This window comes from Haematobia irritans, chromosome 1, assembly GCF_050003625.1.
Source record: "Haematobia irritans isolate KBUSLIRL chromosome 1, ASM5000362v1, whole genome shotgun sequence".
NCBI lineage: Eukaryota > Metazoa > Arthropoda > Insecta > Diptera > Muscidae > Haematobia > Haematobia irritans.
Genome location: NC_134397.1, coordinates 18758989 through 18785801, shown reverse-complemented (window position 1 = coordinate 18785801; position 26813 = coordinate 18758989). Strand labels below are relative to the sequence as shown.

The 26813-nt window shown below is 25.1% G+C and overlaps 1 protein-coding gene across 1 annotated transcript in view; it reads right to left on the bottom strand.

Annotated features, from left to right (window-relative positions):
* DIP-gamma (Dpr-interacting protein gamma) overlaps positions 1 to 26813 on the bottom strand; it is a 534433-nt gene that overhangs the window by 10044 nt on the left and 497576 nt on the right. The window contains exons 4-5 of the mRNA XM_075289492.1: positions 1427 to 1720; positions 1240 to 1358 (exon numbers count right to left, since the gene is read on the bottom strand). Of these exons, the coding sequence (XP_075145607.1) occupies positions 1240 to 1358; positions 1427 to 1562 (255 nt within the window). The 5' untranslated portion in view covers positions 1563 to 1720. The remainder of the gene's footprint in view (positions 1 to 1239; positions 1359 to 1426; positions 1721 to 26813) is intronic.

Below are 26813 nucleotides of genomic sequence, written 5' to 3'. Positions count from 1 at the left end.
TAACCCAATAGCTTCTCACCGCTTCTGCTACTATATCCTGATAAATCCTGTCAGTCCTGTCTAGTTTTCTGCCTGATCTAGAGGTTCTCTTTTGCAAGGCTGGATCTTGCATTCTAGAAGGTGAAGACAAACCCTTACATTCCTGGGTGGTGCTTGCCTATCCACAAGATGGTAATTTGGATGGCTACTGCGATAGCAATCCTGGATAGTGCTTTGACAACATGTAATTGTATCTACGCACGGGGATGGTCTAGGTCTCCGCTTAAAGATGATCCAGGGTTGTTCTGCGGAGACATCATGTCGCAGTCCTACGGTCAACGTTCCGACAGGTATGTTATTCCACTGGGTGTCGCTTGTTTGAAGTGTCCACACTGCCACCGTATAGTTTACCTCTGACAGGCCAAATGCCTCGTATGTAGTCAACAAGGTTTCTTTGTCCGCACCTCAAGTGCTGCCGGTAAGGGCTTGAGGATCTTCTTTCTACCACGGAGCTTATCACAAATTGCACACACGATTGGCGCCCGCATAGAACCCAACGTTTGGTCACTGCTGGTAGAGACTTGTTCAAGGGATGTTTGGTCAAGTACTCAACCACCAGTATTCCCAGATGCTTCAACATTAGCAATGAAATTCCTTCAGGGCCTAGTGCCTTGTATGGTTTTGTGCTGTTGATGAAATGATAACTTCGGCTGTGGTAAATTGTGGTATGTCACTGACTCGGAGACCACGGCCATGAATGACTCTACTTTTCGCACTATCACTCTTGGGATGCTCAACAAACTGTGGGTTTAAAAAACTCGCGCATCTCTTCTGATCATTTGCCGTCAGTGTCCGAGATCCCATCGTCCTTTGTATTTGGGTTCGAGAGAGCTCTTACTCTTGACCACAGCTTACCTGTGGTGGTGGCTAGATTACAATGGTTCAGGTGCTTAAACCATGTGTGCCGCTTGTGTGCGTCTCACTATATCACTAATCTAAAGAATCAGTCCCCTGATTCTTGGGTCAGCTTTTGTTTTTCCTAATTTGAAGCGGTGGCAGCCCCGTAGTTGTCATGTTTTTGATCTTCATATAGTAAGTAGGCAACTCTGCTTATGTTTTCTCTTTATGCCACGATAAAGTCAATCCTCTCTCCCATTGTTATATAAATCTCTCCCTTTGTTTTTGATGAATTTTAATTTCAATTAAATTCTCTTTCTCATCAAACTCATCTCGGTTTCTTTACTCTTCTCTCTTACTCACCTTATTTTTTCCTAAATTTCTCACTGAACACGCCAATATCGCTTCTCTGCCCGCTGGAAATGTAACATTGTTTATTGTTCCTATAAATTCTGGATCTGGATCGAGCTGCATTATGGGATCTGAACATAAAATTAGAAAATATACGAATAAATATCAAATGCAAATACAGGACTATCACAAATCTCACCATTCATACCATTCATCATTAGTTGTGACTTTATAGATGGACAGTTTAGGGTCACATATAGGAATGTGACCATCAGGGTTCTTTGCAATATTTCCATGGTGCATTTGCTAAGTAGCCTTCTTGGATTAATATTCATTTTTGAGGAGAATCCTTGAAAGAATCACAGTTGTTTTAAATATATGCTCACAAACAAAACTAAACTATTATTGTGCGGTTTGAGTTACACGCAGCCCTCTTCTATTGGATGCGAGTTTTGTTTTTTTTATTTGGCATTCATGGGATTTTGATTGTAATCTGAAAATAAAGGAAATGAAGTTAATATTAATTTCCCCAATTTAATTCAAGTGAAATATAATTTTATTATTAATATGACATTATATTTAAAAGATTATAAAAAAATATGAAGCAAGAACAAGAGAAGTTTTTAGATCAGCCCATTCTATATGGAAATTTCCACTTTTATTTTGTAGAATTTATATAGAAAAATAATAAAATTTAAATTATATAAATTTTCTGCTCAATTCTTTACCGTCCATCGTTGCCACAGTAAACTTTAATTTTGGGCCATCATTTTTCCATAATTTGACCAAAATTTCGCACCAGTTGACCATTTATACAAATTAAATTAATATCGTTTAATAGTTAAAAATATTCCAAAATTTCACTTCGATAGAAAATTTTTTCAAATTTTTATTTCTATAGAAAATTTTGTCAACATTTTATTTTTATAGAAATTTTTGTCAAAATTTTATTTCTATAGGAAATTTTTCTCAAAATTTTATTTATTTATATATTTACAATCATAATGAATTATGCAAATAAACAGGTAATATAGGTGCTAACAACATAAGTTTTCGACCTGGCTCAAAAATTTTATTTCTATAGAAAAGTCAAAATTTTATTTCTATAGAAAATTTTGTTAAATTTTTATTTTAATTTTGTTAAAATTTTATTTCTATAGAAAAATTTTAACAAAATTTTGACAAAATTTTATTTCTATAGAAAATTTTGACAAAATTTTATTTCTATAGAAAATTTTGTCAAAATTTTGTTTAAATTTTTTGTTTTGTTTAATTTTTGTTTTAATTTTGTTAAAATTTTATTTCTATAGAAAAATTTTAACAAAAATCTATTGGAAATTTTATTTACATAGAAAATTTTGTCAACATTTTATTACTATAAAAAATTATCGCAAAATTTTATTACTATAAAACATTATCGCAACATTTTATTTCTGTACAAAATTTTTACAACATTTTCTTCCTAAAAGTTTTGCCAATTTTCTTCCTATACAAAACTTTTGCAAATTTTATCTATACAACATTTTTGTAAAGTTTATTTCTGTTCAAATTTTGACAAAATTTTATTTCTATAGAAAATTTTGACAAAATTTTATTTCTATAGAAAATTTAGTCAAATATTTAGCTCTAGAATACAAAATTTAGTCAAAATTGTATTTCTATAGAAAGTTTTTAAATTGCCAAAATTCAAAATCAACCAAATTCCATTTGGTGCGACCATCGGACCAAATTTAAAAATTAATAATTCCTTGGACCAATTTTACTGCGATCGGAACAAAATGGCAACCCTGTTGCCGTCTCAATTTTATTTTTGAATGTTAACGAACTTTGGGGGAATAACGTCTTAATATATTAAAGTTCTAAGTACGCCTTAAGTTTCGTCTGATTTTAGCTTTCTATCACTTGTTTCTATGGCACACATATATAAATTAAATAAATCATTCGCACCTATGTCAATGAAAATAATATTTTTCATACGCACCCAAGAACGACAATAAAATTAATCATTTCCTATTAATTTTACCTTATATACAAAAAAATCTTCCCTTTTATTACTATAGAGAATGTTGTCAAAATTTTAAAAATGTTAAAAATTTTATTTCTTTGAAAAATGTAAAAAAAATATTATCAAAAATTATATACATTTTATGGTTATTTTTAACGTCTCAGTTTTATTTGAGAATATTAAATACACACCACCTTACATTGAAGTGAAGGGGTAAGAAAGCCTTAAGCAAATGGGCGACTTTTTATCACTTTTTTTATAAATCATAGGCACCCATGTCAATCAAAATAAAATTCTTCATACGCACCCAAGAACAAAAAGAAAATTATACATTTCCTAATAATTTTACAATATATAGAAACTATTCTTCCCTTTTACTACTATAGAGTATATTGTCAACAGTTTTGCATTTTTAAAATATTTGTAGAAATATTATTCCTATAAAAATGTAAAAAAATATCAAAAATTATATAAATTTTCTGATTAATTTTTATCTTCTCAGTATTATAAAATTTCATAAGGGGTAATAAATTTTTTGAGGTATCACATCACATAACAATGAAGTGAAGGTGTAAGAAAGCCTTAAGTAATGGGCTGTTTCGTCTAATTTTAGCTTTTTATCATTTGTCTCTCTAGGGCACATACAAACATTTAATAAATCATACGCTCCCATGTCAATCAAAATAAAATTTTTCATACGCACCCAAGAACGAAAAGAAAATTAAACATTTCTTAATCATTTCACTATATAGAAACAAAATTTTTTCCTTTTATTACTACGTATTGTAAAAACTTTTGGATTTTTCGAATATTTTGTAGAAATTTTATTTCTATAAAAAAATTATAAAAATTTTCTGATTAATTTTTACCGTCTCAGTTTTATTTGTGAATATTAAAATTTCATAAGGCGTAAGTAAACTTTTGAGGAATCACATCACAATACAGTGAAGGTTCAAGTACAACCTAAGTAATGGGCTGTTCCGTCTGATTTTAAAAATTAAATAAATCATACGCACCCATATCAATCAAAATAATATTTTTCATACGCACCCACATCAATCAAAATAACATTTTTCATACGCACCCAAGAACGAAAAGAAAATTAAAGATTTCCTAATATTTTACTATACAGAAAAAAGTTTTCCCTTTTATTACTATATATTGGCAACATTTTTTGATTTTTCGAATATTTTGTAGAAATTTTATTTTCATAAAAAATGTAAAAAATATTACCAAAAATTATATAAATTTTCTGTTTATTTTTATCGTTTCAGTTTTATTTGCGGATATTAAAATTTCATAAGGCGTAAGAAAACTTTGGAGGAATCATATCAGAATGCATTGAAGGTCCAAGTGAGACTTAAGCCATGGGCTGTTTCGTCTGACTTTAAAAATTTAATGAATCATACGCACCCATATCAATCAAAATAATATTTTTCATACGCACCCAAGAACGAAAAGCAAATTATAAATTTCCTAATAATATAGAAATAATATTCCCATTTTATTACTATAGGGAATATGGTCAAAAATTGTGAATTTTTCGACTATTTGGTAGAAATTAAATTTCTATAGAAAATGTAAAAAAAACGCTATTAAAAACTATATGCATTTTCTAATTAATTTTTACCGCTTTAGTTTTATTGTTGATTAATAAAATTTAAGAAATAGTGTGTTTCCTATGAGTTTAGCTTTTTAAACTTAATCTTAAAATTTAATTTTTACAAAAAAAAAATAAATAAATAAAAAGATATGTATTATTAATAATTATATAATAATTATACATTTTCCGATCGTCTCATTTTTATTTGTGATTACTGAAATTTCATAAGGCGTAAGAAAACTTTGGAGGAATCACACATAGTAAAGGTCTAAATAAGCCTTAAGAAATGCTGGGTTTCCGTTGATTTTAGCTTTTTGTCTCTTGGTTAGGGATCAATATATCATATCCATGGCAATCAAAATAATATTTTTCATACGCACCCAAGAACTACGAACACATTAAATATTTCCTTTTGATATAGTAATGTATAGAAATAAGTTTTGCCTTTTATTACTTTACAAAATGTTGTCAAAATTTTTACATTTATGAAAAATTTTGTAGAAATTTAATTTCTAAAGAAAATGCAAAAAATATCAAAAACTATATACATTTTCGAGTTTATTTTTTTTACAGTTTCAATTTCATTTGTGAATGTTAAACTTTTATGAGGCTCAAGCTAAATTTTGGAGGAATCATATCACAATGAAGTGAAGGTCTAATTATGTATTAGGTAATGGGCTGATTTGTCCGTCTTTCACTTATTTCTATAGTCTACACATAAAAATTAAATCAATCATACGCACCTATGTCACTCAAAATAATATTTTTTATACGCACCCAAGGACACCATTTTATAATTTCACATCCGATGTTATTTTAAAACATTAAAAAATTAAATAAAGCAGTTTTAAAATAAATTTTTTATTCATTTCAACCAACTAAAGGAAGTCAAATTTTTTTCAGCCCATCTGTTGAGTAGACAATCCACCACATATAAATGTATAAACCTGATAAAAAAAATTTATGCAAATTTTTGGTTTGGAAGTCATTGGCAATAAATTGATATTATTGCTCAACACTTTTCCCTAATGCCAGTAAATCCATAATGATAACTTATAGAACCAAAAAATTTCAATATAATATACTACAATATAATATACTACAAAAAAAATATACAAATAAAACAACAAAGTTGGAATTTTATTAATAAAAACAAAAGAAACAAAGCCAAACTAAACTAAAAGAAACAAACAAATTTAAAGGATTAATTTTAACATAGATACACATGGCCGTGTGTATATTATGTATCAACAAATTTACATTCCCATATATATTGGTGTAGGTTTACAAAATTTGAATTAGTTACAAAATTTCCAAGTGAAAAAAAAATAAACATTGAAATATTTTTATTTTGATTATTTATAGTTTGTGATAACTCAAGGGTGTATTTTTGTGTGAGTGGTAAATAGAGTGAGTGGATGAGTACAAATATGAGAGTGAATATGAATATGAATCAGAGGGCATAAGCATATGAGTATGTGTTTGTGTATGCGTATGTTTGTGAATTGGTTGGTATTCTATGAAATAGGGATTTTTTTTCTGTAAAGTTTGCGATAACGAATGTGTAACATATTTCATATATGAATTCTGATGATAAATAATAACAAGGACAAGAACAACAACATTGCATACAACAACACCAAAAACATCATAATCGTCATCATCATAAATACGGTAACATAAGACTAACATTTATTATGTCAACTTTATTCGGTATGTGAAATGGTAAGGATTCGCTTGGGAGAATTTGTATATCCTTTTTTTGGAGAGTATAATTGCCAAGGATTCGTATTTTACCAAGAAGGATACTTAGTGAACCGTTTTCCTTTCATGTTGTTGTTGTTGTTCGACAATAATTTGCTTCTAGATAGCCATATATAAAGGTGTATATATTTATTACTTTGGATGATTTACAGTTATAGTTCTGGCCTTGTCCATAATCCATCAACAATTTATGGAAACGGAAAAGAGATAGAGGGAATGTGTGACCGTGAAGAAAATATGTTATTCTATATGTAATCATTTATTTTTGATTTCGAAAGCCGGTGGGTATAAAAACAAGGTAATATGAACTAAGGTGGGTATGGAAAATATTTTTTCCATATGTTGCCTATCTTCTAAGAAGATGAGTTTTCCAAGTAAATCATTAAGATTTCAAATGGTGCGACTATGATAAAAAAATTACCGGCAGACGACATATACATGTCATAGCCGTAAAATCTTTAAAATCAAACTTGTCAAAGTAAAATTAAAATTGAAACTAAATTAAATATTAACTTCATATCGAATATTTTAATATTTATCAAATATTTTTATGAATTCATTATTGTAAATTGTTTGAAATAAAGATTACTACTACTACTACTACTACTATGATAAAAAATATGACATAATTTCCTTTAAAAATGAAATTTTGGAAAATTTCCATAAAAATGAAATTTTAAGAAAATTTCTTATAAGAGTGATATTTTCATAAAAATTTCCTCTAGAAATGAAATTTTGACAAAATTTCCTATAGCAATGAAATTTTGACAAAATTTCCTATAGAAATGAAATTTTGACAAAATTTCCTATAGACATGAAATTTTGACAAAATTTCCTATAGAAATGAAATTTTGACAAAATTTCCTATAGAAATGAAATATTGACAAAATTTCCTATAGAAATGAAATTTTGACAAAATTTCCTATAGAAATGAAATTTTGACAAAATTTCCTACAGAAATGAAATTTTGACAAAATTTCCTAGAGCAATGAAATTTTGACAAAAATTCCTATAGAAATGAAATTTTGACAAAAATTCCTATAGCAATGAAATTTTGACAAAATTTCCTATAGAAATGAAATTTTGACAAAATTTCCTATAGAAATGAAATTTTGACAACATTTCCTATAGAAATGACATTTTGACAAAATTTCCTATAGAAATGACATTTTGACAAAATTTCCTATAGAAATGAAATTTTGACAAAAATTCCTATAGTTATGAAATTTTGACAAAATTTCCTATAGAAATGAAATTTTGACAAAAATTCCTATAGAAATGAAATTTTGGAAAAATATTAAAATTTCCTTTTGTTATTGTTGGTTGGTACGAATTTATTTCGGCATAAGCCAGCTATCATGTAAACCTTTTTTCGGAAGGTTCAAGTGCGGTTCACTTTTGGGTCTAGTAAACTGCCTGAATTTATTCTGATAATTGGTTGATAGTTTTGCAGCAAATAGAGGATGCTGATGAGGAATGTGGTAATTCCGAAACGTGCGTCCATCCAACCATCTTGCAGTCTATAGGACTTTGTGCAAATAGATTTGAAAAACATTATTTTCCTCTGTTGGTTAAGCTACGCTTGTAGTTTAGCCAATGCATGGTTTTAAGCTGAAATCAAAAAAATTTCCATAAATATGAAACTTTGAGAAAATTTTCTATAGAAATTAAATCCTGGCATATTTTCCTATGAGAAATTATATTTGCCAAAATTTCCTATATAAATGAAATTTTACCAAAATTTGACATAGAAATGCAAATTTTACCAAAATTTGACATAGAAATGCAAAAAATTTTCCTATAGAAATTAAAGTTTCACAAAATTTCCTATAAAAATGAAATTTTGAGAAATTGTTCTATGGAGATGAAATTTTGAGAAAATTTCCTATAGAAATGAAATTTTAAATTTCCGATTAAAAATATTTTAAAAATTTCCCAAAGTGAAATTTTGTCAAAATTTCCTAAAGAAATTCTATTTAGACCTATCTTCCTACAGAAATGAAATTTTAAATTTTGAAAAAATTTCCTATAGAAATGATATTTTGAGAAAATTTCTTATAGAAATGAAATTTTGAGAAAATTTCCTATAGAAACGACATTTTGACAAAATATTCCATAAATATGAAATTTTTAGAAAATTTCCTATAGAAATGAAATTGTGACAAAATCTCCTATAGATTAAAATTAAAAAAATAAATCGTATAGAAATGGAATTTTGAGAAAATATCCTGTAGAAATGAAAAATTTGACAAAAATTCCTAAAGAAATGAAATTTTGACAAATTTTCCTATAGAGATGAAATTTTGACAAAATTTCTTCTAAAAATGAAATTTTTAGAAGAAGTTTCCTACAGAAATTAAATTTTGACAAAATTTCATATAGAAATTAAATTTTGACAACATTTTCGGTAGAAATGAAATTTTGACAAAATTTCCTATAGAAATGAAATTTTGACAAAAATATCCTATAGAAATTAAATTGTGACCAAATTTCCTATATAAATCAAATTTTGACAAAAATTCCGTTAGAAGTGGAATTATGACAAAAATTTCTATAAAAATGAAATTTTGACAAAATTTCATATAGAAATGAAATTTTGACAACATTTTCTGTAAAAATGAAATTTTGACAAAAATATCCTATAGAAATTAAATTTTGACCAAATTTCCTATATAAATCAAATTTTGACAAAAATATCCTATAGAAATTAAATTTTGGCCAAATTTCCTATATAAATCAGATTTTGACAAAATTTCTTATAGAAATTAAATTTTTACAAAATTTCCCATTAGAAAAAATAAATTTGTGCAAAATTTCCAAAAGAAATGAAATTTTGATAACATTTCTCACAGAAATGAAATTTTGACAAAATTTCTTATAGAAATGAAATGTTGACAAAATTTCTTATAGAAATGAAATTTTGACAAAATTTCTTATAGAAGTGGAATTTTGACAAAATTTTCTATAAAAATGAAATTTTGACAAAATTTTTATAGAAATAAAATTTTGACAAAAATTTCCTATAGAAATGAAATTTTGACAACATTTTCTATAGAAATGAAATTTTGACAACATTTCCCATAAAAATGAAATTTTGACAAAAATATCCCATAGAAATTAAATTTTGACCAAATGTCCCATATAAACCAAATTTTGACAAAATTTCTTATAGAAATGAAATTTTTACAAAATTTCCCATTGAAAAAAGAAATTTGTGCAAAATTTCCAAAAGAAATGAAATTTTGATAACATTTCTTATAGAAATGAAATTTTGACAAAATTTCTTATAGAAATGAAATGTTGACAAAATTTCTTATAGAAATGAAATTTTGACAAAATTTCCTATAGAAGTGGAATTTTGACAAAATTTTCTATAAAAATGAAATTTTGACAACATTTTCTACAGAAATGAAATTTTGACAAAATTTCCTATAGAAATGAAATTTTGACAACATTTTCTATAGAAATGAAATTTTGACAAAATTTCCTATAGAAATGAAATTTTGACAAAAATATCCTATAGAAATTAAATTTTGACCAAATTTCCTATATAAATCAAATTTTGACAAAATTTCTTATAGAAATGAAATTTTTACAAAATTTCCCATTAGAAAAAATAAATTTGTGCAAAATTTCCAAAAGAAATGAAATTTTGATAACATTTCTCACAGAAATGAAATTTTGACAAAATTTCTTATAGAAATGAAATGTTGACAAAATTTCTTATAGAAATGAAATTTTGACAAAATTTCCTATAGAAGTGGAATTTTGACAAAATTTTCTATAAAAAGGAAGTTTTGACAAAATTTCCTATAGAAATGAAATTTTGACAAAATTTCCTATAGAAATGAAATTTTGACAAAATTTCATATAGAAATGAAATTTTGACAACATTTTCTATAGAAATGAAATTTTGACAAAATTTCCAATAGAATTGAAATTTTGACAAAAATATCCTATAGAAATTAAATTTTGACCAAATTTCCTATATAAATCAAATTTTGACAAAATTTCTTATAGAAATGAAATTTTTACAAAATTTCTCATTAGAAAAAAGAAATTTGTGCAAAATTTCCAAAAGAAATGAAATTTTGACAAAATTTCTTATAGAAATGAAATTTTAACAAAATTTCTTATAGAAATGAAGTTTTGACAAACTATCCCACACAAATGAAATGTTGACAAAATTTCTTATGGAAATGAAATTTTGAGAAAATTTCCTATAAAAATTTAACATTAACAAAAATTTCCTAAAGTAATTAAATTTTGATAGAATTTCTTATAGAAATGAGATTTTAATAAAAATTCCTATAGAAACGAAATTTTAACAAAAGTTTCCCAAAAAAATCAAATTTTGACAAAATTTCTTATAGAAATGAAATTTTAACAAAATTTCTTATAGAAATGAAGTTTTGACAAAAAATCCCACAGAAATGAAATTTTGACAAAATTGCTGATGGAAATTAAATTTTTACAAAATTTCCTATAGAAATGAAAATTTGAGACAATTTTCCATAAATATGAAAATTTGAAAAAATGTTCCATAATATTAAATTTTGACAAAATTTCCTAAAAACCTCGGTTAGGTTATGTTAGGTGGCAGCCCGATGAATCAGGCTCACTTAGACTGTTCAGTCCATTGCGATACCACATTGGTGAATTTCTCTCTTATCACTGCGTTCCACATTGCAGTAAAACCACTTAGAGAAGCTTTGAAACCCTCAGAAATGTCACCAGCATTACTGAGGTGGGATAATCCACCGCTGAAAAATTTTTTGGTGTTCGGTCGAAGCAGGAATCGAACCCACGACATTGTGTGTGCAAGGCGGGCATGCTAACCATTGCACCATGGTGTCCTAAATTTTGGCAAAATTTCCTATAGCAATCAAATTTTGACAATATTTCCTATAAAAATGAAAATTTTTACAAAATTTGCTATAGAAATGAAAGTTTGACAAAATTTCCTATAGAAATCCAATTTGAAAAAAAATACTTTAGAAATTAAATTTTGATAAAATGTCCTGTAGAAATGAAATTTTATCAATTTTTTTTTCTAGAAATTAGGTTTTGATAAAATTACCTTTATAAAAAAGTGAAGTGAAGGAAATACCGCTATAAATATTGTAGGGATATAATAGAAAGGCAAAAACGCACACATTCCTTAGGCCACGTACATGTGCGACATTCAAACCAAAATGCCATTATCCTTAGAAATGACAAATATGATACTCTCACACCGCTATAGGGTTCACACTCTTAGTGACATTTGCATTGAAACGTCTGTGGATCGGGATCGCATATCATTCACCCGTATACCCAAACCAGAGACATGTCTAAGTATTCTTAGTGACATGCTGATATATGGAAGAGAGGGCATAAGCCCACTTACTCACAATAATGCATACATATAATTCACATACACATGCCCATATATACATGTGCATATCTTTGTCAAAACAAGAAATTGTATTCTTAGGCTGTTAGTGATGCTTCTACCATACAACTGGTTTTATTATTATTTTTACTTTTTATCAGGATAAAATGTCACAATATATATAATGTTAAAGCTCACCTAAAGTTAGTCATCTTACGTACGGGAACTCAGACAACTATGGATTTAAATAACTTTGGGGTGAAAGGCTATGAAGAGAGGGTGAGAGTGAGGGAGAGTGAGTGAGAAATGAAGAGATATTGTAGAGGCTTGTTGGAAATCCATGACTTGAAAATGGATGGTTTACCTTCAAAATACATTTAGAATTTAGATTGCAAATATGCGTTACCGCATACAAAATCCACCAGACAAATACTCATACAGCTCAAACCAAGTGTATACATGTACTCACATACATGCATATACATTTAAATTCCTTACAAACTATCACACATTGCAAGAGACAACATGTGCAGTGATACATGGAAATACATACATAGCTTTGCTAATATAGCCGCACAAACAAATGAACCATGGTGCATAAAAGTGAATAAATAGTTCCAAAATTTTACATAATAAATTTCATAAATTTCTTTTTTTCTTACTTTCATTCCTTTAGAAAATTTTGTCAAATATGAGTTTTGTAGGAAGCTTTTCCAAAATTTCATTTCTATAGGAAATTTTGTCAAAATTTCATTTTTATAGGAAATATTGTCAAAATTTCATTTTTATAGGAAATTTTGTCAAAATTTCATTTCTATAGGAAATTTTGTCAAAATGTCATTTCTATAGGAAATTTTGTCAAAATTTCATTTCTATAGGAAATTTTGTCAAAATTTCATTTTAATAGGAAATTTTAATTTCTATATGAAATTTTGTCGAAATTTAATTTCTATAGGAAATTTTGTCAAGATTTCATGTCTATAAAGAATTTTCTCAAAATTTCATTTCCATAGTATTTTTTTTTTCAAAATTTCATTCTACAGGAAAATTTCTCAAAATTTCATTCTACAGGAAAATTTCTCAAAATTTCATTTCTATAGGAAATTTTGTCAAAATTTCATTTCTATAGGAAATTTTGTCAAAATTTCATTTCTATAGGTAATATTGTCAAAATTTCATTTCTATAGGAAATTTTGTCAAAATTTCATTTTTATAGGAAATTTTGTCAAAATTTCATTTCTATAGGAAATTTTTTCAACATTTTATTTCTATAGGAAATTTTGTCAACATTTTATTTCTATAGGGAATTTCTTTGAAAAATTAGCGCACTATTAAACATAATGAAAGCTATATCTTGATTTCACCTGTGTATGTAAACTTTTGCCCTAAACTGTATACCATTCACATGTTCTACTGTACACCATTCTCACTACCAATCACACGCATCCAAATGTGCATTCATTCTTCTTGCATTTGTTAGACATGTGTTGAGTGGTAAACGTGAAGAGGATTAATGTCATTTTTCCATATCTCAAAGTGCCACATTGCAAAGTGAATCCCAAAGAAGACTTAGACACCCATAGACCAAGAGGATTTACACTTTTGACCTAAGCTGAATATAGTACCTATGCTCAACAGCAGATATGAAGATAGAAATACTTGTTTTTTCCAGGTACACAAAAAGGAAGTGATGGATAATTTTCTATCCATTGAAATCTCTTCATATGTATCTTCAATGAAGCAATTGCAAATTAAAAGGAGTTGGTCATTTATGTAAGAGTGAAGAGGTTTTTTGTTATTGATGGAGAGTAAAACATGTGTGTGGCGATAATCCAAGGTAATAGAGATCAATGGAGCCTTTGTTCGGTTACCAAAGAAACTCGTTTTGTAGAATTGGAGCTGTATAGAGTTTTGCCATTTGCCATTTATAGTAATAGATCTTATTTGAAATTTAAATATATGGCATTGGAAATAGAGATTTCGCGTCATATACTCCGATCTTAGGTTTCTATAGAGATTTTGGAATTTCTGGCCTTTGATGAAATGAATGTTTCCAACTCTCATTTCAAGATAATGGTTTGGGAGACTTAAGGGCATTAGAAACCTTGAACTTCAGGATTTCAAAATTTTTTCCTGTTGATAAATAAAATTCACTCTATTGGACACTGTGCTATATACATACATAGAGTTATGTCTGTGTGCCAACAGCGGTCACTTGTTAGGAGCATTCAAATTTGTAAATCATTGTCTATGAAGAATTTGGAATTCGGTAGTAGCTTTGTATATGAGAGCCTAGAATCAGAGGTCAACGTCACGTTTTAACTACAGACCGAAGACCCAGTGTTTGAACTGTATATTAAAACCTCAGTGCTTGAACTACAGCTCGAAACTTGAGTGATGTAATGTTTAAATACCATAGACAAGACGATGGTTTGCTTTAAGATAACTTGGGTTTCGCAATTAGTTATTATATATGACAGTCTGGGGTCAGTAGCAGCTTCGGGTCTAAACCAGGGTTGAACCACAGGGAAATGTCTGTGTCTTTCAACTGAAGTTTGTGAAGGGTCAGTAATGGAACCACAGATCCAAGTGCCAGCGTTTGAACTGTGGATGTAAGTCTCAATGATTAAACTAAATGTCAAAATAAAATTTTGACAAAATTTTCTATAGAAATGAAATTTTGACAATATTTTCTATAGAACTAAAAAAAATTTGACAAAATTATCTATAGAAATAAAATTTTGACAAAATTTTCTATAGAAATAAAATTTTGACAAAATTTTCTATAGAAATTAAATTTTGACAAAATTTTCTATAGAAATAAAATTTTGACACCTTTTTCCATAGAAATAAAATTTTGACAAAATGTTCTATAGAAATAAAAAAATTTGACAAAATTATCTATAGAAATAAAATTTTGACAAAATTTTCTGTAGAAATAAAATTTTGACAAAATTTTCTATAGAAATAAAATTTTGAAAAAATTTCTATAGAAATAAAATTTTGAAAAGATTTCTATAGAAATAAAATTTTGAAAAAATTTTCTATAGAAAAAAAAATTTGAAAAAATTTCTATAGAAATAAAATTTTGACAAAAGTTTCTATAGAAATAAAATTTTGAAAAAAATTTCATTTTGAGAAAATTTCCTATAGAAATAAAATTTTGAGAAAATTTCCTATAAAAAGAAATTTTGACAAAATGTTCTATAGAAATAAAATACATTTCTACAGAAATAAAATCTTGGCAACATTTTCTACAGAAATAAAATTTTGACAAAATTTTCTGTAGAAATAAAATTTTGACAAAATTTTCCAGAGAAATGAAATTTTGACAATATTTTCTATAAAACTGAAAAAATTTTAAAAAAATTATCTATAGAAATATAATTTTGACAAAATTTTCTGTAGAAATAAAATTTTGACAAAATTTTCTATAGAAATGAAATTTTGACAATATTTTCTATAAAACTAAAAAAATTTTAAAAAAATAACTATAGAAATAAAATTTTGACAAAATTTTCTATAGACAAAAATTCTGACAACTTTTTCCATAGAAATAAAATTTTGACAAAATTTTCTATAGAAATAAAATTTTGGCAACATTTCCTACAGAAATAAAATCTTGGCAACATTTTCTACAGAAATAAAATGTTGACAAAATTTTATATAGAAATGAAATTTTGGCAATATTTTCTATATAACTAAAAAATTTTGATAAAATTATCTATTGAAATAAAATTTTGACAAAATTTTCTATAGAACAAAAATTCTGACAACTTTTTCTATAGAAATAAAATTTTGACCAAATATTCTATAGAAATAAAAAAAATTGACAAAATTATCTATAGATATAAAATTTTGACAAAATTTTCAGTAGAAATAAAATTTTGACAAAATTTTCTATAGAAATAAAATTTTGACAAAATTTTCTATAGAACAAAAATTCTGACAACTTTTTCTATAGAAATAACATTTTGACCAAATGTTCTACAGAAATAAACAAATTTGACAAAATTATCTATAGATATAAAATTTCGACAAATTTTCTGTAGAAATAAAATGTTGACAAAATTTTCTATAGAAATAAAAGTTTGACAAAATTTTCTATAGAAAAAAAATTCTGACAACTTTTTCTATAGAAATAAAATTTTGACCAAATGTTCTATAGAAATATAAAAATTTGACAAAATTTTGGCAATATTTTCTATAGAACTAAAAAATTTTGACAAAATTATCTATAGAAATAAAATTTTGACAAAATTTTCTGTAGAAATAAAATTTTAGAAAATTAACTATAGAAATAAAATTTTGACAAAATTTTCTATAGAAATAAAATTTTGATAAAATTTTCTATAGAAAAAAAAAATTCTGACAACTTTTTCTATAGAAATAAAATGTTGACAAAATGTTATATAGAAATACAATTTTAACAAAATTTTCTAAAGAAATAAAATTTTGAAAAAATTTTCTATAGAAATAAAATTTTGACAAAATTTTCGATAGAAATAAAATTTTGAAAAAAAATTCTATAGAAATAAAATTTCGACAAAATCTTCTATAAAAATAAAATTTTGACAAAATTTTCGATAGAAATAAAATTTTGACAAAATTTTCTATAGAAATAAAATTTTGAAAAAAAATTCATTTTGACAAAATTTCCTATAGAAATAAAATTTTGAGAAAATTTCCTATGAAATGAAATCTGAGCAAATTTCCTATAGAAATGAAATTTCCTATAGAATTAAAATTTTGACAAAATTTTCTATAGAAATAAAATTTTGACAAAATTTTGTATAGAAAAAAATTCTGACAACTTTTTCCGTAGAAATAAAATTTTGACAAAATGTTCTATAGAAATAAAATTCTGGCAACATTTCCTACATAAATAAAATCTTGGCAACATTTTCTACAGAAATAAAATTTTTACAAAATTTTCTATAGAAATAAAATTTTGATAAAATTTTCTATAGAAATGAAATTTTGGTAATATTTTCTATAGAACTAAAAAAATTTGACAAAATTATCTATAGAAATAAAATTTTGACAAAATTTTCTGTAGAAATAAAATTTTGACAACTTTTTCCATTGAAATAAAATTTTGACAAAATGTTCTATAGAAATAAAATTTTGACAAAATTTTTTATAGAAATGAAATTTTGACAATATTTTCTATACAACTAAAAATTATCTATAGAAATAAAATTTTGACAAAATTTTCTGTAGAAATAAAATTTTGACAAAATTTTCTATAGAAATCAAATTTTGACAAAATTTTCTATAGAAATAAAGTTTTGAAAAAATTATTATAGAAATAAAATTTTGACAAAATTGTCTATACAAATAAAATTTTACAAAATTTTCTATAGAAATAAAATTTTAAGAAAAAAATTTTCTATAGAAATAAAATTTTGAAAAAATTATTATAGAAATAAAATTTTGACAAAATTGTCTATACAAATAAAATGTTGACAAAATTTTCTATAGAAATAAAATTTTAAGAAAAAAAAATTTCTATAGAAATAACATTTTGAGAAAATTTCCTATAGAAATGAAATTTTGACAAAATTTCCTATAGAAATGAGATTTTGACAAAATTTTCCATAAATATGAAAGTTTGACAAAATTTTCCATAAATATAAAATTCTGAGAAAATTTCCTATAGAAATAAAAATGTGAGAAAATTGTCCATAAATATGAATGTTTGAAAAAATTTTCCATAAATATGAAATTTTGGAAAATTTCCTATATATATATATATATATATATATATATATATATATATATATATATATATATATATATATATATATATATATATATATATATATATATATATATATATATATATATATATATATATATATATATATATATATATATATATATATATATATATATATATATATATATATATATATATATATATATATATATATATATATATATATATATATATATATATATATATATATATATATATATATATATCGGTGCCCTCATTCCAGAGTACGCTAAGTCGACTTAGCATTTTTTGATGGAGTTTGTTATTTTTTATTCGGATTGATTGAATTGCATCCTGTCAAAAGTTCGATTTTGTTGGACACTTCTATCAAAAGTTATGGTTAATATTGTACGTAGCCTGTGTCTAAAGTTTTAAAAATTTCCAATCCATAAATGGCAAAAAGCTTTGTTCGGTCTAAAGTGGTCTAAGTCATTTTTAGCCATGTTCTATTATCACTATTTTGAATTTGTACATACTAAAAAAATTTACAATAAACATGATTTTAAGACCTTAAAAAGTGATATAAGATATAAAATCTTATACTGTTTTTGAGAAATTCCAAAAAAAAATTGAACTTGTTTCCTGTAAAATTCACTTATTAGACTTAGCGTACTTTGGAATGGAGATATCGATATGACATTTTAACAAAATTATCTATAGAAATAAAATTTTGGAAAAAAAATCCATAGAAATAAAATTTTGACAAAAAATTCTATGGAAATAAAATTATGACAAAATTTTCTATAGAAATAAAATTTTGACAAAATTTTATATAGAAATTAAATTTCGACAAAATTTTCTATGGACATATTTTGACAAAATTTTCTATAGAAATGAAATTTTAACAAAATTTTCTATAGAAATATGTATTTGGGATTTTTTAAATTTGGTAGATTTGTGGTAAAATTTTCTTCAAAATTTGGCAGATTATTTTTTGGCACGAGTAGTTAAGTTAGGTTAGGTTAGGGGCAGCCCGATGTATCAGGCTCACTTAGACTATTCAGTCCATTGTGATACCACATTGGTGAACTTCTCTCTTGGCATGAGTAGTAACTGTGGTCTTAGATCACAGGTTGGGGATATTTATCTAAACAATAAACCATGAAATTATATGGTTTCTGTGCATTTTATTTAAATAATTAATGAAACTTTAACCTATATATGTATATGTTCTCTCTCCCCTGTCTCACTTACATACATACAAAGAAAATGTCATTCAGAAAAGTTGTGCGACAAGCCTTATACCAATAAAATTCATTTCTAATCCAATCCTCGTTTCATAATATGTTTCGAAATTTCTTGTTCGTAAAGAATGAAAGCAAAAACAAAAAAAAAAAAAAAACATTTGAGATTGCTAGGACATCTAAACCTTGAACGTTTGTAGCATTTCCATTGCCTCCCGTCCAAATACATTGTATATACATGCATATGCTCATGTATGACAAATATGATACATATGTAAAGGGTGATTTGTTAAGAGCTTGATAACTTTTAAAAAAAAAAAAACGCATAAAATTTGCAAAATCTCATCGGTTCTTTATTTGAAACGTTAGATTGGTCCATGACATTTACTTTTTGAAGATAATTTCATTTAAATGTTGACCGCGGCTGCGTCTTAGGTGGTCCATTCGGAAAGTCCAATTTTGGGCAACTTTTTCGAGCATTTCGGCCGGAATAGCCCGAATTTCTTCGGAAATGTTGTCTTCCAAAGCTGGAATAGTTGCTGGCTTATTTCTGTAGACTTTAGACTTGACGTAGCCCCACAAAAAATAGTCTAAAGGCGTCAAATCGCATGATCTTGGTGGCCAACTTACCGGTCCATTTCTTGAGATGAATTGTTCTCCGAAGTTTTCCCTCAAAATGGCCATAGAATCGCGAGCTGTGTGGCATGTAGCGCCATCTTGTTGAAACCACATGTCAACCAAGTTCAGTTCTTCCATTTTTGGCAACAAAAAGTTTGTTAGCATCGAACGATAGCGATCGCCATTCACCGTAACGTTGCGTCCAACAGCATCTTTGAAAAAATACGGTCCAATGATTCCACCAGCGTACAAACCACACCAAACAGTGCATTTTTCGGGATGCATGGGCAGTTCTTGAACGGCTTCTGGTTGCTCTTCACTCCAAATGCGGCAATTTTGCTTATTTACGTAGCCATTCAACCAGAAATGAGCCTCATCGCTGAACAAAATTTGTCGATAAAAAAGCGGATTTTCTGCCAACTTTTCTAGGGCCCATTCACTGAAAATTCGACGTTGTGGCTCGTTAGTAAGTCTATTCATGATGAAATGTCAAAGCATACTGAGCATCTTTCTCTTTGACACCATGTCTGAAATCCCACGTGATCTGTCAAATACTAATGCATGAAAATCCTAACCTCAAAAGAATCACCCTTTAGTATCGCTGTGGTTGTGTTCGATAGGAATGTTGCACACAGCAATTTGACACTGCCATGAATGAATGAATGAATGTACATTTCACATCTGAATTGGTGTGTATGTGTGGGTAGGTGCGATTGGACAAAGTGTCCATATGGGTGGCATCACTGGTGTTTGTGCGTTAGGCGACAACTAACATAGCTCTCTCTCTCTCTGGATTGGTGTGAACTAAGAATAACACATTTTCTGATTGTGTCTATGCGAGGTGGTGTGTCATTGGGATTTTGGATGTCAGGGTGGGTGTGTGTGTGTGTGGATGGGGGCTTATATTTGATTGTATACCGGAAATTGTTATGCATTTTGTTGTTCTCAACATTGTTGACATTGATGTTCTTGTTGTTGGGAGTTATTTGAAAAATCAAAATGTTAAACCTTTCGTCATTTTCATGGTAGCAATCTTTTTCAGTGGCATAGGCGGCCAAACGAATGAATGCAAGTTTGGATGACAAAGAATGATGGTAATTTTGTTCGGAGTGTGTGGGTGTGTGTGTATTGGTGTCTGTATTCAAAAAAGAGAGTAGCAAGAAGATTAGAGATAACTATAGTGAGACTATGTCACAATAAATTGTTGGTGTTTTATAACCTCATGAAGCCATAGGCAAAAATATATTGAATATTGGCTTGGTATCTCAAGGTCGTTGTGAGTATTTTACTTAAAAATTAAATAAAAGCTAAAAATTAATTAAATTAAAAATAAAAATTAATTAAGTTAAATATAATATTAAAATTTAATTATTAAACATTTTTTCAGCTTTGCATTTTTATACACCAATTTAAATAATATAATAGTTTTTTCCTTTTTGTCTATCCATTGTTTTGATGCGGACCTACCCTAAGGTTCGTGTTTGCAAAACTTTCCATAGTTTTGTATATTTTATAGAAATATAATTTTGACAAAATTTTCTATAGAAATACAATTTTGATTAAATTTTCTTTACAAATACATTTTTGACAAAATTTCCCATTAAAAACTAATTTTTTGCAACATTTCCTATAGAAATAAAATTTAAGAAAGTAGAAATGAAAGTTTGACAAAATTTCCTATAGAAATAAAATTTTGACAAAACTTTGTATAGAAATAAAATTTTGAGTAAATTTCCTATAAAATGAAATTTTTACAATATTTCCTATAGAAATGAAATTTTGACAAAATTTTCCATAAATATGAACGTTTGACAAAATATTCCATATATATGAAATTCTAAGGAAATTTCCTATAGAAATAATAATTTGAGAAATTTCCATAATTTTCCATAAATACGAAATTTTGAGAAAATTTCCTATATATATGACATTTTGGCAAAATTTCTTATTGAAATGAAATTTTGAAAAAAAATCCCATTAAAAAATAGTATTAAAATTAAATTATTAAACATTTTTCCAGCTTCAAATTTTTATACAATAATTTAAAACATATAATATTTTTTTCCTACCCTAAGGTTCGTGTTTGCAAAACATTCCATATATTTGTATGCTCTACCAGGGATACAGGTACATAGTTTTGAAGGTGTGACATTCTATGTATGCCTGAAAATGGCTTTTGTGTTAATCTTTGTTTTTTTTTTTTCGTGTGTGCGGTTAAAGTCATTTGAAATGCCAAAAATTTCAAAGGCGGAACTAAAAAAAGCTTTTCATTTTTATTTTGTGCCTCAAAATTGGATACAGGCCCATATGTGGCAACAGCTATACAGTGTGATACAATGCTACACAGAAAAAAAAACACGAACATTTTTCCAATTAAAGTCTTAATTGAGTTTTAATTATTTATTATTCAATTAAAAATTTGATTGATTCAACAAATTTTTTAATTGAAACAAAAATGAATCACAAAAATTAATAATATCAATTATTCTTTTTATGGGATCAATTAATTTTTTAATTGTTACTATCATTTCTGTGATTGAATACATTTCAATTTCTGTGATTGTGGACATTTCAATTAAACATTAATTGGATCAATTTTCTGATTGAAGAGAAAAAAATATTTTTTTTGTGTGTAAGGACATACACTGAAAAAAATATTTATTTGATTTTTTATTTTAAATTTTAGGATGTGTAAAAAATAATAAAAAAAATTCTCTAAAATAATGAGATTTTAATTGAACTAAAATTTATAATCGTTGCTTCAAAAAATTGTTTATTTATTTATTATTTAATTTATTATAACTACAAATTACAATAAACTTTTTATACGGGCACTAGCAACTAGAGGCTATCGGCCTATCAAAAAATTGTTTTATTAAATTAAAGACACACATTTTGCAAATTTGCGTCGCTTCGTTAAAATCGTATGTCTTCGAACTAAGGCAAATTTTTCTTAAAGTAAAGAATTTTTGAGTTAAAGAAATCGTCCTTAAATTAACTGAAATTTTGAATCTTAAGATTTAAGATAAAAAATCGGACAAAACTTTCTATAGAAATACAATTTTAACAACACTTTCTATAGAAATAAAATGTTGACAAGATCTTCTGTAAAAATAAAATGTTGACAAAATTTTCTATAGAAATAAAATATTGACAAAATTTTCTGTAGAAATAAAATATTGACAAAATTTTCTATAGAAATAAGATTTTAACAAGATTTTCTATAGAAATAAAATGTTGACAAAATTTCCTATTGAAATAAAATTTTAACAAGATTTTCTTTAGAAATAAAATTTTGACAAAATTTTCTATAGAAATAAAATTTTTAACAAGATTTTCTATAGAAATAAAATTTTGACAAAATTTTCTATAGAAATAAAATTTTTAACAAGATTTTCTATAGAAATAACATTTTTACAAAATTTTCTATAGAAATAAAATTTTGACCAAATTTCCTATAGAAATAAAATAAAATTTTGACAAAATTTTCTATAGAAATGAGATTTGAACAAGATTTCCTATAGAAATAAAATTTTAACAAGATTTTCTATAGAAATAAAATTTTGACAAAATTTTCAATAGAAATAAAATTTTTACAAAATTTTCTATAGAAATAAAATTTTGACCAAATTTCCCATAGAAATCAAATGTTGACAAAATTGTCTATAGAAATAAGATTTTAACAAGATTTTCTATAGAAATAAAATGTTGACAAAATTTCCTATAGAAATAAAATTTTAACAAGATTTTCTTTAGAAATAAAATTTTGACAAAATATTCAATAGAAATAAAATTTTACAAAATTTTCTATAGAAATACAATTTTGACAAAATTTTCTAAGAAATAAAATGTTGACAAAATTTTCTATAGAAATAAAATTTTAACCAGATTTTCTATAGAAATAAAATTTTGACAAAATTTCCTATAGAAATAAAATTTTGACAAAATTTACTATAGAAATAAGATTTTAACAAGATTTTCTATAGAAATAATAAGGTTTTGTATAGAAATAAAATTTTAACAAAATTTTCTATAGAAATAAAATTTTGACAAAATGTTCTATATAGAAATAAAATTTTAACAAAATTTCCTATAGAAATAAAATTTTGACAAATTGTTCTACATAGAAATAAAATTTTGACAAAATTTTCTATAGAAATAAAATTTTGACAAATTTTTCTATATAGAAATAAAATTTTGACAAAATTTTCTATAGAAATAAAATTTTGACAAAGTGTTCTATAAAAATAAAAATTTTAACAAAATTTTCTGTAAGAAATAAAATTTTGACAAAATTTTCTATAGAAATAAAATTTTGACAAAATTTTCTGTAGATATAAAATTTTGACAAAATTTTCTATAGAAATAAAATTTTGACAAAATTTTCTTTAGAAATAAAATTTTGACAAAATTTTCTATAGATATAAAATTTTGACAAAATTTTCTATAGAAATAAAGATTTGAAAAATTTCCTATAGAAATAAAATTTTGACAAAATTTTCTATAGAAATAAAATTTTAACCGGATTTTCTATAGAAATAAAATTTTGACAAAATTTCCTATAGAAATACAATTTTGACCAAATTTCCTATAGAAATAAAATTTTGACAAAATTTTCTATAGAAATAAGATTTTAACAAGATTTTCTATAGAAATAAAATGTTGACAAAATTTCCTATAGAAATAAAATTTTAACAAGATTTTCTTTAGAAATAAAATTTTGACAAAATTTTCTATAGAAATAAAATTTTGACAAAATTTTCAATAGAAATAAAATTTTTACAAAACTTTCTATAGAAATAAAATTTTGACCAAAACTTCCTATAGAAATAAAATTTTGACAAAATTTTCTATAGAAATGAGATTTTAACAAGATTTCCTATAGAAATAAAATTTTGACAAGATTTTCTATAGAAATAAAATTTTGACAAAATTTTCAATAGAAATAACATTTTTACAAAATTTTCTATAGAAATAAAATTTTGACCAAATTTCCTATAGAAATAAAATAAAATTTTGACAAAAGTTTCTATAGAAATGAGATTTGAACAAGATTTCCTATAGAAATAAAATTTTAACAAGATTTTCTATAGAAATAAAATTTTGACAAAATTTTCAATAGAAATAAAATTTTTACAAAATTTTCTATAGAAATAAAATTTTGACCAAATTTCCCATAGAAATCAAATGTTGACAAAATTGTCTATAGAAATAAGATTTTAACAAGATTTTCTATAGAAATGAAATGTTGACAAAATTTCCTATAGAAATAAAATTTTAACAAGATTTTCTTTAGAAATAAAATTTTGACAAAATATTCAATAGAAATAAAATTTTACAAAATTTTCTATAGAAATAAAATTTTGACAAAATTTTCTAAGAAATAAAATGTTGACAAAATTTTCTATAGAAATAAAATTTTAACCAGATTTTCTATAGAAATAAAATTTTGACAAAATTTCCTATAGAAATAAAATTTTGACACAATTTACTATAGAAATAAGATTTTAACAAGATTTTCTATAGAAATAATAAGGTTTTGTATAGAAATAAAATTTTAACAAAATTTTCTATAGAAATAAAATTTTGACAAAATGTTCTATATGGAAATAAAATTTTAACAAAATTTCCTATAGAAATAAAATTTTGACAAATTGTTCTACATAGAAATAAAATTTTGACAAAATTTTCTATAGAAATAAAATTTTGACAATTTTTTCTATATAGAAATAAAATTTTGACAAAATTTTCTATAGAAATAAAATTTTGACAAAGTGTTCTATAGAAATAAAAATTTTAACAAAATTTTCTGTAAGAAATAAAATTTTGACAAAATTTTCTATAGAAATAAAATTTTGACAAAATTTTCTGTAGATATAAAATTTTGACAAAATTTTCTATAGAAATAAAATTTTGACAAAATTTTCTATAGAAATAAAATTTTGACAAAATTTTCTATAGATATAAAATTTTGACAAAATTTTCTATAGAAATAAAGATTTGAAAAATTTCCTATAGAAATAAAATTTTGACAAAATTTTCTATAGAAATAAAATTTTAACCGGATTTTCTATAGAAATAAAATTTTGACAAAATTTCCTATAGAAATACAATTTTGACAAAATTTTCTATAGAAATAAGATTTTAACAAGATATTCTATAGAAATAAAATTTTGACAAAATTTTTTATAGAAATAAAGTTTTGACAAAATTTTCAATAGAAATAAAATTTTGACAAAATTTTGTATAGAAATAAGATTTTAACAAGATTTTCTATAGAAATAAAATTTTGACAAAATTTGCTATAGAAATAAAATTTTGACAAAATTTCCTATAGAAATAAAGTTTTGACAAAATTTTCAATAGAAATAAAGATTTGACAAAATTTCCTATAGAAATAAATATTTTGATAAAATTTTCCATATAAATAAAATTTTGACAAAATTTTGTATATAGAAATATAATTTTGAAATATAATTTCTATAGAAATAAAATTAAAGTCGTATGTCTTTGAACTAAGTCAAATTTTCCTTAAAAAAAGAACACACATTTTTGAGTTAATGAAATCGTCCTTAAATTAACTGAAATATTGAATTTTAAGATTTAAAAATAGGCTGAGACTTATTTTGAGGATTTAGCTTTATTGGTTTAAAGTTTTTTTTTGGAATTAAGAAAACATTTTTTGCTTTGAAGTATCGGTTATATTTGAATATTTAAATTGATATTTGTTTTTACGTGAATACCTTTATTAATACACTGCGAAAAGAGAATGAAAATTCGATAAATGAGATCTGTATCCTAATTTTAATTTTATTGCTCCTAGATTTAAAACCAGATAGGTCGCTAAAAAATTGTCGACTTTGAAAAAGAATAACCTTAAAAAACAAAACTTAATATCCTTCAAAGAGTTAACACTCACCCTATACATATGCCACGTATAGGTTCTTTTCACATTCATAGGATTCCTTAGACTCTGGTCTGTTTGGTAATAATATTTTTTTGATAGGAATCTCCTATCTATGCCTGTTCTATGCCATTAATCTTAATGACAATTCGTATCTCATCTCTGTGTGAAATTTGAAAATCTACTAAATCTATGTTAAAAAAAATGTTGCCAATATAAATAACAAAACATTGGTTTTTGTGAACTCGCAAAAATCTCATATATATGCTCAATATATCAAACAATACAAACAAACATTGGAATACATCAACTTGCAATGTTATTTATTAAAGTAATTTTCTTGTTCTGCACC